Here is a 12,764-nt window from a genome sequence, read left to right on the forward strand (position 1 = left end):
CCAGGCCCAGGACCACCCCCAAACAGGCCAAGAGGAGGCTGCCCAGAGGCCCAACTAGCTAGCCTCCATCTGCTGGAGGCCGGGGAAGGGCTGGGGCTCATGACAGAAGCCTGGGAGGAGACCTGTCCCTCGCTGCTCATCGCCCAGCCACCTCGCAGCCTGCCCGCCTGTCTTCCTCCTCCCCACCAAGGCTGGAGCTCAGGGACCCAGGGGGTAGTCAGACGGCAGCCCCAGCGCTCACCTGATGGCCAGTGATGAGCAGGGCCGTCCACACAAAGAAGCCAGAGATGGCCTGGGCCGCGGTGGTCATCAGGAAGATGGGCTGCTCCATCGCGGTTGGGCTGCCTTCGGGGATCCAGGAGAAGCTGGGGGGTGCTGCTGTGGTGGGGGGGGAGGCCGGCTCCGGGGCCAGCACGGCCTGGGTCACCATCATGGTGCTTTCTGGTGACAGCTTCCCTCAGGGAAGCCCTGGGAATGGGAACTGAACCTGGAGAGGGGAAGAGAACACCCGAGTATTAGGGCAGGGGTCCTCCCTCCTTGGGGCCTGAGCAAGGCAACCATGTGAACATGTTTGAAGTGCCAGGCACTGTGCTCGGCGCTGGGGATACAGAAAGAGGCAAAAGACAGGCCCTGACCTCAAGCGGCTTACCATCTAATGGGGGAGACAATGAACACACTCCGTACAAACAAGCTCCATGGGAGACAAACGGGAAATGATTAACGGTGAGAACGCAGTGGAATGAAGAGGGGTTGGGGAGACGTCTGTTCGGAAGCAGGATTTTGGTCGGGACTTCATGGAAGCCAGGGAGGGCGTGCTAGGCCTCGGGAGAGACAAAGGATGGACTGTCTTGCTAATGGACCAGCCACGAGGCCGGGGTCACTGTATGGATAAGGTGCGAGGAGGCTGGCCGGGGGATGAAAGGCTCTGAATGAACACCAAGCAGAGGGGCAGCAACGCCCCTGCCCACACCCCTGCTCCTCCGTTTACCCGGGCCGCAGTGGCCCTCGGCCTTCCTCAGCAAAATGACCTGACCTCTCGAGGAGTCATTGTGAAAATTCCCCTGCCTGCTGGTCTCCATCCTTGCCACCAATTTCCACAGAAACTCTTAACACTACCTCACCACATGGGTGTGTATACACACACACACACATACACTCTCTCTCCTATAAAACCACGGTGAATCTTTGTTCCAATTATATAGACGCACCGTTATATAATGCCTGTGTCCATTTCACAGGTGGGAAAACTGAGGCTCTGAGAAGCTATGCCCATAGTTGGCATGGCTGGAACACCAAGCCTGCTCTTTCTACTGTATCCTCTCCTGGGGAAGGTCCCTCTAGCTCGGCAGAGAGCTGGACGGACCAATAGGCCTTATGCTCGCTCTCAAGACTGGGCAGAGAACACCAAGAAAGGCCTGCCGGACACGCCCCAGAACATGCCCCATTCCCGTGGCCTATGGACACAAGGAATGAACTCGGGAACTAAGCCTGGGTCCAGTGGCCCGTGGCCTGGAGCTCACTGACGCCACCTGTTGGCAGGCCTGTAAGTGCCATCCTCCCAAGCTGCTGTCTGAAAACAGCAAAGGCCTCACCCCCGGCTGCGTCAGTGTGAACCTACCATGCTGCTGGCACACAAACAATTTCACTTTGCCCCAAAGTGCTGAGTCTTCCAAGAACCAGAAATGCAAAATAAACAAAAGCAAAGAAAAATTTAATAATAAGCTGCCGGGACCAATCTGCAAAGCCTCGAGGCTGGGACATACTGAGGGGTGTGGGGCAGGCAGCAGGCTGGGCCTCCTCTCGGCTCATCCATTCACCCATTGTGCCTTGGCTAAGGCACTTAAGCCCCGGATGTTTCCCCCGAAAAAACGCAGGTTGGCGTAGTTGGGCGTGTGCTGAACTCCAAGTGAGGGAGATCCTGCCACGGGCATTCACTGGCTGTGCCCCCTAGGCAGGTGAGCATCTCTCTCAGCCTCAGTTTCCTCATCTGTAAAATGCAGGGGTTAAACTCCTCACCTCTAAGGCTTCCAGCTCTGTCTATGATCATTATACCTCTATTTCTGGAGGCACAGGGCTGCACCAGATAATCCCCAACTCAGTTTCCAAGCAGAGCTGATTCTATGCCAAAATGGTGGTCCGCAAAAAACCTGGACCCGTTTATGAGCCAAACAACCAAAACCTATTACCTTGTGACTCCCAAGCCAATGTAAGGTAACGAACGAACCTGTGTTTATTACAGACAGCCTGTCTACCCGACTGTGCAAAGCACAGGAGACCAAGACAGGTCCTGCCCTCCAACAGCTTACATTCTACTAGCACCCAGGACACGGACAACAAATGAAAAGGGGCAGGAATTAAGGGTGGGGCAGGAAGCAACATCTGGAAGACTCAGGAAAGGCCTCGCTCAGAAGGCCCCCAAAGCAGGGACTGGTAACAGCCAGGGATGCTAGGTCAGACAGCTGGCATGAGACTCACCAGGGCATATCATTTCTGCCATCACGATTCAGAGGCCAGAACCAGGACCACTGGGGGACGTCACAGGGAAGTAGCTGTGACTTTAACATAAGGCATTTCTCACCAAGAATCTGAACCGTCCAAAAATGGAAGGGGCTGTGTCGGCAGCTAGGGAGTCCTCCAACACCAGAAGAAGGTGGATGATGACTTATTCAGCTCCAACGCTTATTAAGCAATAATATCACAGGACCCCAGTTCTAGAACTGGAAGGGGCCTTCCAGATCGAGTTCAACCTCTTCACTGCGGAGACCTTCCAGGGTGAGATTTGACCTTGATCTTCTGACAAGAGGGCCAGGAACTGGGGCTAAGTGAAGGGCTCACATGGAGGAGATGAGAAAAACATGTACTCCGATTTTAAACTGCCCACAAGGCATTTACTTTAAAGGAGGGAGAAAGTGCCGGTCCCTAGGGGAGAGGAGAGAATGAGGGAAAGCTTCACAAAGGGAGGAGGTAACATCTGGGCTAAATAAACCTTGGATAGAGAGAGCCAGAGTTTAGAAGGCCTAGGGCAGGCCACGTGTGGCCCAGGGTCAGGTCCTAGAAGGCCACAGGTCCCCCTTTCCCCACCAGGCCTAGGTTCGGAAGGCACTCCAGGCACCTGGGAGAACTTGGGCCAATCAAAAGGGGAACGGAAGCTTGGCTGGGCCCCAGTGAGGGACAGGAACGAGGTGGAGAACGGTGGCTTGGAACTAGGCTGTTGTAAGCCTTCAGCGCCTGGCCAAGGAATCATGTTTTAATCTTGAGCCAATAGGGAAGGAATGAATGGGAATGGGAATGAATGAAATGGCCAGCCTGCTGTCTCAGGAAGATTCTTCTGACAGCTGGAGGGGTGGCAGGGTACAGCCTTTTGTTAAATAGGGCTGAGATGCTCTCTTTGGGTCCTAGGACAGACTTTAAGCTGATGAACAAAAGTTCTATGCTGGGAAGCAGATTTTGGCTCAGTATCAAGAAAGAACTTCTAAACCAGGAGAGTTATTCAGCACTAGAGGGGCTGCCTACTGAGGTCATGCAGTAGCTAGCTGTCACTAACGAGGGCCCAGCCGAGGCTACCGGAGGCTGTGGAGGGGCTCCGTGCAGCTAGCAGATGCCAGCTTGGACCAGGGCAGGGGTTCTAAAATTGGAGTTTGGGAACTTGTATAAAAAAGAAAAGATTGTCATATCTACTTCACTGTGGCTGGTTTCCTCTGTAATCCAATATATTTTAGTTTATGCATCTAAAAGCACTCCTCTGAGCAGTCCACAGGGCACACCAGACTGACTGCCAGAGGGGTCCAGGACCAATAAAGATGGTTACGAATCCCTGGACCAGACAATCCAAGCCCCCCCCCCAAGATGTTAGATGGGCCTGCTTTGGGCCCAGCTTTGGCTCCCTGTAGCCTCTCCCTCTGACCCTCACCCCATCTCCTTTTATACCGTGGGGCCCCCATCTACTTAATCCAAGTTCAGGACAGTGGAGAATCATTTATTTCTTTTCCCAGCTGCTTTCTGCTGTTCCAAACAAAGCCACAGAAACCCTTTTGTTTCCTGACTGGGAGCTTGGGCAGCCCTTTGTAAGCCCTTTACCCAGAGGCCAGTGGAAACCAGAAGGGGAAACCACACCTCGTCCGTCAGATGTCCGGCTCAGGCAGTGCAGGCTGACTAGGAAACACCGTAAATTATGGAATTTGGCTGGATCATTCAGGCCTCCACCTCTGTAGGCTTCACATAAACACGCTCAGGCCTGCCAACACCTCCCAAAGCCAAAATCGGGTCATCGCAGGACTTCCTTGAAAGAGGATCCCAGGTAGTGCCAATGTCCATGCAGGATGTGAAAATATGCACCAAAGACCCCTACATCGATCAAGAGCCTTGAGGGATGGGAGGAGAGGCTGTAGGGTGGAAGAGGCGGCAAGGAAAAGGCAGCTGCACCCAGACTGTCACGCACATGCTTCCCCACGGGAGCTCCTCAGAAACTCTAGACCTGCGATGCCCAACCCTGATACTGTGATGTGCACCCCAGGGGGTCTCCAAGTAACTCCAGAAGGTGTCATGAAAAAGGAAGGAAGGAAGGAAGAAAAAGAGAAAGAAAGAAAAGAGAGAAAGAAAGAAGAGAGGAAGAGAGAGAGAGATTCCAAATTGCCCATCTAGAAAATGTTCCCAGGCACTGCCAGAAGGGGGAGGAGGCGTCACTAGATTCCCCAGATGGGGCCTTTGACTCCAACACGCAGAAGCACGTGAGCCACAGCCCTAACCCTGTCACCAACACCCAAAACAACCGGTCAGGTCCTGGAAACACTCGTTGCCCCAGCAGGTATGATGTCAGGTGTTGGCCAGATTAGCCTAACAAAGGAAAAGAACCCGGAGCAGGCTCAGCGCCTTTCTCCAGCAGGCCCAGACAACAGTGGGGGGTGGTTGCCTTGTCCCCCCACCCAATGCTTCAGAACATGGGTCTGAGTCTAGGGTGGAGGAGATGAACAGGATGAAGGAGCGGGCAGGACATGGGCTGCTGGCCTCCTCATTTCTCCCCTGCCCAATGCCCCGATCTCAAAGCAGGTGCATGTGGGGAGAACCCTGGCTGATGGGTGTTCAGGACCCCCAAGGCTTTGGCAGGTGCCAGTTTTTGAAGGAATCCTGCCAACAACAGAGAGAATGAGAGGACGCCGCTCCCCTTCTTCTAGCAGAGAAAATCTGCTCTCATTCCCTCCCCCCCAATGATATCGAGGGTTTACAAAGGGCTCTTGGACAACAACCTGGAGATGGCAGTGCAAGTGGCAATGTGCCCATTTTACAGATGAGGAGATTAAGCAAGCCTCAGCTGGAGTGGCTGCCGGACTTGACCTCCGCTCTTTCTACTTAAGCCATTCAAAGTCGTCTGTGGAGCCTGAGAATCCTCTGGAAACACAAATATTCTAGATCTCCTCTCCACGGCCTTCCCGTTTCTGGGCTTCCTCTGAGAGAACAGAGCCCCTGGGCAACATGCCCACGAGCCCTGTGCTCTCACAGTGCCCGGTCTAGGCACCAGAGGGAGATAAAGACGAATGAGGCGTGGTCTCTGCCCGCAGGGAAACAGACACAAGGAAGTAACCCGAAGCCTAAGGTAGAATCCTGTCATCTAGAGGAAGAGGGCCATCTCCTGGGAATGAGACCTGCAGGGCTCCACGTATCCATACAGCCGGAGCCATGGGCCATGGTCAAAGTTCAAGTCTTCCTCCAACTCAGTGGAAGCAGGAGGTCAAGGGCGGCAGGGGAGACTAGAAAGGTCTCGAATGGTGAGCTAAGGAGCCGGAATCTTATTTAGGAAATTCTGAGTGCTGGTAAGAAGGGGGTGATGTGAGTTAAGCTGGGCTTTAGGGAGACCCCCTTCCCGGTACACAGGACGGATTACAGAGCAGGATGCTGGAGGCAGAGGCCAGCCACCCCAAGGAGGGAGAGACAAAACCAACAATCAGCAGGACTCGGTCTGGGTGCAAAGAAGACAGGCGTCTGCATCCACAGAGCCCGGCCCGTGCAGTCGGGGCTTCCCGAGCGCGGGATGACTGAAGAAATGATTCCTGTCATTCCCAGAAGGGATGCTGGGAGGAGCCACCCATTTGTGGAAGATGGGGAGTGGATACTGTAAGGAGGTCATTCCAAGGGGGATGAGCAGAGGACGCTCCTCGGGGGTGTCCTTCCTGTCTGTTAAAATCCTACAAGATTCCCTGAAAGGTGTGCCCACAGTCCAGGATCTCCAGGTACCGGATGGGCTACAGAATGAGCCTCAAACCCCTCAGAGGCCTCAGAAAGTAGCCCTGAACATTCTTTTCAATCCCAGGGCACCCTTTGTACCCACATCAGCAGCGATGACTGGTCCACACTGCCTGGATTCTAAGTACTGAGCAAGTCAGAAAACTAGGGGGCCACCGGGGCGGGCCAGAGAGGTCAGGTACCTGGTCAAGAAGAGTGTCCTAACGCTGCAAGGAGCCCCCCAGAGGGGAGGACCTGGGGCTGCCCTTCTATGCATGATGACACCAGGCACGGGGGAAAACCCAGGGCTGATCGGGATCAGAGGGAGATGACCACTGAGCTGGTCCACGACACAAGTCTTGGAGAGACACTGTGGACTGATGGACACTGAACTGGAGCCACACTTGACTGGGAGGGTGATAATCCGCTGGAAACCGTGCAGTGTTTCTAAGGACCTCCAGGTCTGCCTGAAGCCGATGCCCACCTTGTTGACACCAATCTTCTCCTCGTGACCCTGAGCGCTTCTGAGTCACGGAATACCAACCCCTGAAGAACTGATGCTGCAGGTCACCACCGGGGGCCTGTTAGCAGAGAAGAACGGTGCACAAGTGGGCGAGATGGGCATCGTCAGAGGGAGGGTTACTAATCAAGTACTGGGTCCATAAGCAGTTATTAAGTGCCTACCATATAGGCCCAGCACTGTGCTGAAGTGCTGAGATTGTAAAGAAAAGTGCCTGCCCCCAAGGGGCATCCAGTCTGAGGGAGAGACGCCAAGCAAACACCGACAAGATGTGTGCAGATGGACCGGAGATAATCAACTGAGGGAAGGCATCAGCATTAAGAAGGATTAGGGAAGACAGAAGGGGAGATTTGAGCTGGGCCTGGAAGCCAGGGAAGCCAAGAGGAAGAGGAGGAGGGAGAGCCAGAGATGACTGCCCGGTGGCAGGAGACCAGGGTCTTGTTCAAGGCCCAGCATCACTGGAGAGTCGAATACACGAGTGGGAGCGAGGGGTGAGAGGACTGGACACAGGCTAGGCAGGGCTTTGAACATCACAGGACGTGATTCTGGATCCTTACGTTCAGACCCGCGCCTCAGGACGGTCCCTGTGAGGAAGGAATCGGGGAAAGCTTTCTGGAGAAGGTACCACCCCCAGGTGGGCCATGAAGGAAGGCTTTTTATGAGGTGGCGATGTGGAACGACGTTTGTTTTGGGCATGGGGCCCAGTCTGCCTCAGGGCAGTGAGATGGGAGGGGACAGAACGGTATAGGACAGGGCTTCTTAATTTAGGACCCATGAATTTGCTTTAATCAATCAATAAACATTTATTAAGCACCTTCTAGGCACCAGTCACTGTGCTAAGTGCTGGAGATACAAAAACAAGGCAAAAGACAGTCCCTGCCTTCAGTGGGCTTACAATCTGGGGGGGGGGAGACAACATGCAAACAAACATACAAAGGAAGTCACACACAAGATAAATAGGAAATAATGAGAGAAGGGAAAACACAGGAATGAAGAAGGGCGGGGGAAGGCTTCCTGTGGAAGGTAGAATTTCATTGTTCTTCAGCCCCTTCAGTCGGGACCTCATTTGGGGCTTTCTTGCCAAAGATCCTGGAGTGGTTTGCCATTCCCTTGGAGGTCAGCTGGGACTTACAGAAGATGGGAAAGTGAGCAGTCCAAGAAGAACATGGAAAACATTCCAGGCATGGCAGTTCATCATTGGTCTCCTCTGTAATAGTGTGTGTTCCATTTTAGGCATTTAAACACATGGCTCTGAGAAGGGGTCCCAAAGGGACAGAAATGACAGAAAGGAAGTTAAGAACCCTGGGCCAGGGGAAGGGGTCCAGCCCATTCGAAAGAGAGTGAAGGACGGTGGGAAGGCAGGTAGCAGCTAGAAAGAGGAAGGCCCTGCATGTCGGGCTGGGCAGTCTTCAATCTTATCCTCTGGGCACCAGGGAATCCGCCACCTCAGGTTTCTGAGTAAAAGAATGACCAGCTCAGCCCTGCAGGTCAGGGAGTTTACTGAGGCAGCTGCATGAAGAACGGAACCTAGAGGGGAGAGAAGGAAGGCCAGGGGACCTTTCAGTCCAAGTATGAGGTGAGAAGGCCTGGCCAGTGGCCGTGTGAGTAGGGAAGAGGGGTGGGAGGCCGGAGATAGTGCGGAGGTGAATCAGGAAGGCTGGTGACTGACCAGATGGGCGTGAGGAAGAAGGGAGCGACTAAGAAAGGCTCCAAGGTGGGTCATCGAGAGAAAGAGAAGCAGGAAATGAGACCGGTTTTGAGGGACTTTGAGTTCTGAACATGTTGAGGACATAGAGGAAGAAGCAGGAAGTTAGATACGTGGCACCAGAGACCAACCTCCTCAGTTTACAGATGGGGAAACTGAGGCCCACAGAAATTAAGGGACTTGCCCAACAACACAAGAAGCTGGCAGATGGAGAGCTGAATCCAGGACCCTGAACTCTGGAGCCAGCGCTCTTTCCACTGGACCATGCTGCCCCCCAATGACTGCATAAGCGGAGCTGGGAGCCATTTTCATAAAGATGATTATTGGGAGGGGATGAGATCTCTAAGACACTAAATTCAGAACCACAAGAGAAGGCCAAGAACAGGGCCATGGAGGCACTCACATCTAGGAAGCCAGAGCAGCAAAATGACCCCAAAAGAGGGGTCAGACAGGTAGATGACCAGGGAGGCAACCACAGTTTCTGTGCCAAATGCTGCAGGAAGGCCAAAGACAAAGAGAGAAAAGACCACTGGATCCAGAAATGCAGCAGGAGCCCACAGGGGATGAGGCCAAGGCACAAGTAGAGAGGGGCTATTCTTGGCAAGAAGGAAGGCCAACTCAGTTCCTGAGACAGGAAGAAGAAGGGGGTTGAGTTCATGAGAGAATCTGAGTTATGGAGAAATAGAGAAGAGGGTACTCACAGAAATGGCCGCCATCTTGGTAAAGTGGGAAGCTCTTCTCTTCTTCCTGCCCCCCACCCCCATTACTTTGTATGTATTTTCTATTTCCTCCTTGTAGAATACAAATTCCTTGGGGGGGGGGAGTTGTCTCTCCAAGGCCTAGTATGTGCCTGATATATGTATGCGTGTGTATATGTATGTATATGTATATGCATATATACATATACATACATATAAATGTACATGTGTTAAATATATAACATGCACACTACATTATAACATATAAATATATATAATATTAAATATTAAATAGCTATTGAATGAAATTGAGGTTGTTGGCTGGGAGTGAAGGCCTGTAGAGGGCTTTCCCATGGGTGGCCGCTGATAGCGTCTTCAAACTCTCCCCATCCATGATTTCCTCTGTACCCAACTACTTACCCTGGAAGCCTGACAATGCGATGAAGCAGACATTTCCAACTGCAGCACATCCCAACCAGGCAGCTGAGAGCAAGGCCCATCTGATGCATCCAGGCCTGTTCTGAACAGGCCACTGCACCCACCCACTCCTAGCACCAGATTGCCAAGTCTACAGATCACTAATGGGGACAAGCTAGTTCATTTTTCTCCTCTGCTGGGTCTTCTCCACGACCTTATTCTCCTCCATTTTTTCTTAACTTCTGACTGCCATCACTTTCTGAATATGTTTTGGGAGGGGGAGTAAAGACGGAAGGCCATTTCTATTTTAATTTTTAAAAACCAAAAACTCTTATAAATTCCAGTTTTGCTCATTAATCTCAAAGGATCAGAGCATCTTGAGACCTACCATGATGAGCTCTCTCTCACAGCTGTAACACCCACAACATCCCTGCTAAACTTATAACAAATTAGCATGTACGGCTGCAGAATATTTATGAAGTTACAATTTAAAAAAAAAATCTTTACTTGGTATGGCCCAATGATAACAGACTTTGACCTAAACCCTGCTCAAGCATCTCACAATTCCTAATAGACTCAGGCCTCTGAAAAGAGGGGATTCCCTTTCTCTTGCCTCCAATCTCCAATATTCAGGAATGACAATAAAACCCTTCTTGCCTGAGCTATTCTTTCAAGCTCCCATACAACTTTATCTGCTCTATTAATGTCTGGTGTGTGTGCGACTGCCTTTTGTGGGGAGGCTGACCCACATCAGCATAGGTCAGCAAACTCAGTCTCAGGCCCTCCTCCAAAGAAAGAGGGCCCGGGAGTTCCCAACAGGTTAACCTTTTGAAAGGGGATCACACAAGGCTGGGGTAGAGCAGGAAGGGAGAGAGCCCAAGGGCTCTAGGACCAGCTGGCACTTGAACCTGTCTCTTGTGACCACCAATTAATTCCCCGCTGGCCTAGGAAGAATGCTGCTCGATCACGGGAGACGTGGAGACTTGAGAGTCTACCTTGATCCAGGTAGCTTAATACAGAGTTTCTGTGTTACTGCTTTTGTTTTCTAAAGACCTACCAAGCCTCTAGAAGCAGAAGAGAATCAGGTGATTAGGCCGAAAAGGGACAGAGGCAGAAAACAGGAAGCCCAGAAAATGGAAATCGTTTTAATCTGTCCAAGGGCCACACAGCTTATAAGGGGCAGAGCTGATCCTCAAACCCAGGGGCCGAGAGGACAACTCCTGACTCTTTGGCCTGCCATTCAAGGTCCCTTTACCCTCTGTTCTCCAGCTAGTTAAGTGCCTTACATAAACCTTCTACTTCCACCCACCTTTAGCCATACCAGGCTTTCCCCGATGCCCTGACTTCGTTCACATCCTGGCATGACCTCCCCTGATCCCACCTCTTCCACAAAGCCTTTGCTCCCAGATGAAGCAAGCCTCCTCTGCCCTCTAGGCCTCTTCACACCACTCATCTGGCGCTTAATTATAGACTGCTTTGCAACCAAGGGCCTGGGTTCTAATCCCGGCTCTGTTCCCTACTACTTAAAATGAAGATAAAATGAGCAATCTGTAAAGCTTTCTGTACATTTTAAAGTGCAACATGAATGCCAGCTACTCAAAATACAAAAGACGTCTTGCATAGGGCCAGGTCTATAGCAGTGTGGCACAGGGGCAGAATGCGGGCTGACTCTGGGAAGGTCCTTTCATTCTCAGCCATGCACTCAATCACCAGGCACTGAAGAAGACCTCACTAGGTGGCCCGGTCCTCTGTTAAGCACTAGAGGGCCAAAGGAAAAAAGGCAAAGCCAGTCTCTGCCTTGGACGAGCTGCTTTTCTAAAAGGGCAGACGGCAGGAATGTCGGCGGACACAGACAAAACATATCTAGGGTAAAAATCAAGGGGGTCTGGGAGGGGACAGTCCTGGCACCCGAGGGCATGGGGAAAGGGCTCCTACGGGGAGGGGGATTTGAGTGGAGCCTGGAAGAAAGTTAGGGATCTTGAGAGGCAGAAGGGAAAGCGTTCCAGGCATGGGGGACTGCCATGCAAAGTGTGGCGATTGGAGATGGTGCACTGTGTTTGAGGGACAGCAAGGAGGCTAACTGACCTATGGAGGGTATGGAGGGGAGCAACACCTAAAAAGGCTGGAAAAGATGGCAGATCCGAGGCAGCCACTGAGCTGAACTCTCCCTGCCTTCCCCTCCAAACAACTTGACATAATGCCTCAAGTCAAACTATGGAGCGTGAGAGATGTGTGAAGCCCAAGAGGTCTGTGGGGCTGGGGGCCGGCCCAGAGAGCGACACTAGCGACTGGGGCGGGCCGTGGAGGCAGGTATAGCAGCAGCAGCTTCTGGAGCTCTCAGCCCACAGGTGGTAAGGGGGTGAGACACCTGGTCAGAAAGAGACTCCAGGGGACCCTTTGCTGGCACTGGTGCAGCTGGTACTGACTGGCAACCCTATGGTCCACATGCAGTTTCTGGGTCACAGCTCCAGGATAGAGAGGAGCGCTGGGGGTCGGTCATAATGGAGCAGGGGCCCTGGTTGCAGTTCCCAGGCAAAGAGGAGCGCCAGCACTTGTGGCTGCAAAGGAGCAGGGGCCCTTCCTGGGTAAAGACCAGAGGAGCAGTGACCACACCTCTCCCTAGACCATACCCCCCTGAAGCGCCCGAAACATGCAGACCCCTAGAACTAGCTCTGAAAAGAGCAGCACGAAAAAGCCTGAAGGTTGGCACAGCGCCGCCCAACCCAGAGGTGAGCAGAGCTCCGACTTCCACATAAAGTTCAAAGACAAGAAACAAGCTGAGAAAATGGGCAAGCAACAAGAAAAAAAAACCTAACCGTAAAAAACCATAGTAATGGTGTCAGGGAAGACCAAGTCACAAACTCAGAAAATGAAACAATGTCAGAACACCTACAAGCAAAAAGCCTCAAAGGAAAATGCTCATTAAAGCCAAGTCCAACAAGAACTCCTGGAAGAGTTAAAGAAAGAGACAGAGGGAAAATTGGGAAAAGAAATGAGAATGATGCAAGAAAATTATGAAAAGAGAATTAACAGCTTAGTAAAAGATGCACACAAACTCACTGAAGAACTCCTTAAAAAGCAGAATTAGCCAAATGAAAGAGGTGTACAAAAATTCACTGATGAAAAAAACTCCTTAAAAATTAGAATTAGGCAAGCGGAAGCTATTGACTCCATGAGACATTAGGAAACAGCAATACCACTACTAGGT

General features: G+C 52.0%; 1 protein-coding gene across 3 annotated transcripts in view; it reads right to left on the bottom strand.

The window, feature by feature from the left end:
* TMEM184B (transmembrane protein 184B) overlaps positions 1-12,764 on the bottom strand; it is a 51,125-nt gene that overhangs the window by 23,451 nt on the left and 14,910 nt on the right. For all 3 annotated transcript variants that reach the window (XM_020982594.2, XM_020982595.2, XM_078147366.1), the window contains exon 2: positions 242-487. In XM_020982594.2, the coding sequence (XP_020838253.1) occupies positions 242-433 (192 nt within the window). In that variant the 5' untranslated portion in view covers positions 434-487. The remainder of the gene's footprint in view (positions 1-241; positions 488-12,764) is intronic.

The sequence above is a fragment of the Phascolarctos cinereus genome, unplaced genomic scaffold (assembly GCF_003287225.1).
Source record: "Phascolarctos cinereus isolate Bilbo 61053 unplaced genomic scaffold, phaCin_HiC Scaffold_1;HRSCAF=81, whole genome shotgun sequence".
Classification (NCBI taxonomy): domain Eukaryota; kingdom Metazoa; phylum Chordata; class Mammalia; order Diprotodontia; family Phascolarctidae; genus Phascolarctos; species Phascolarctos cinereus.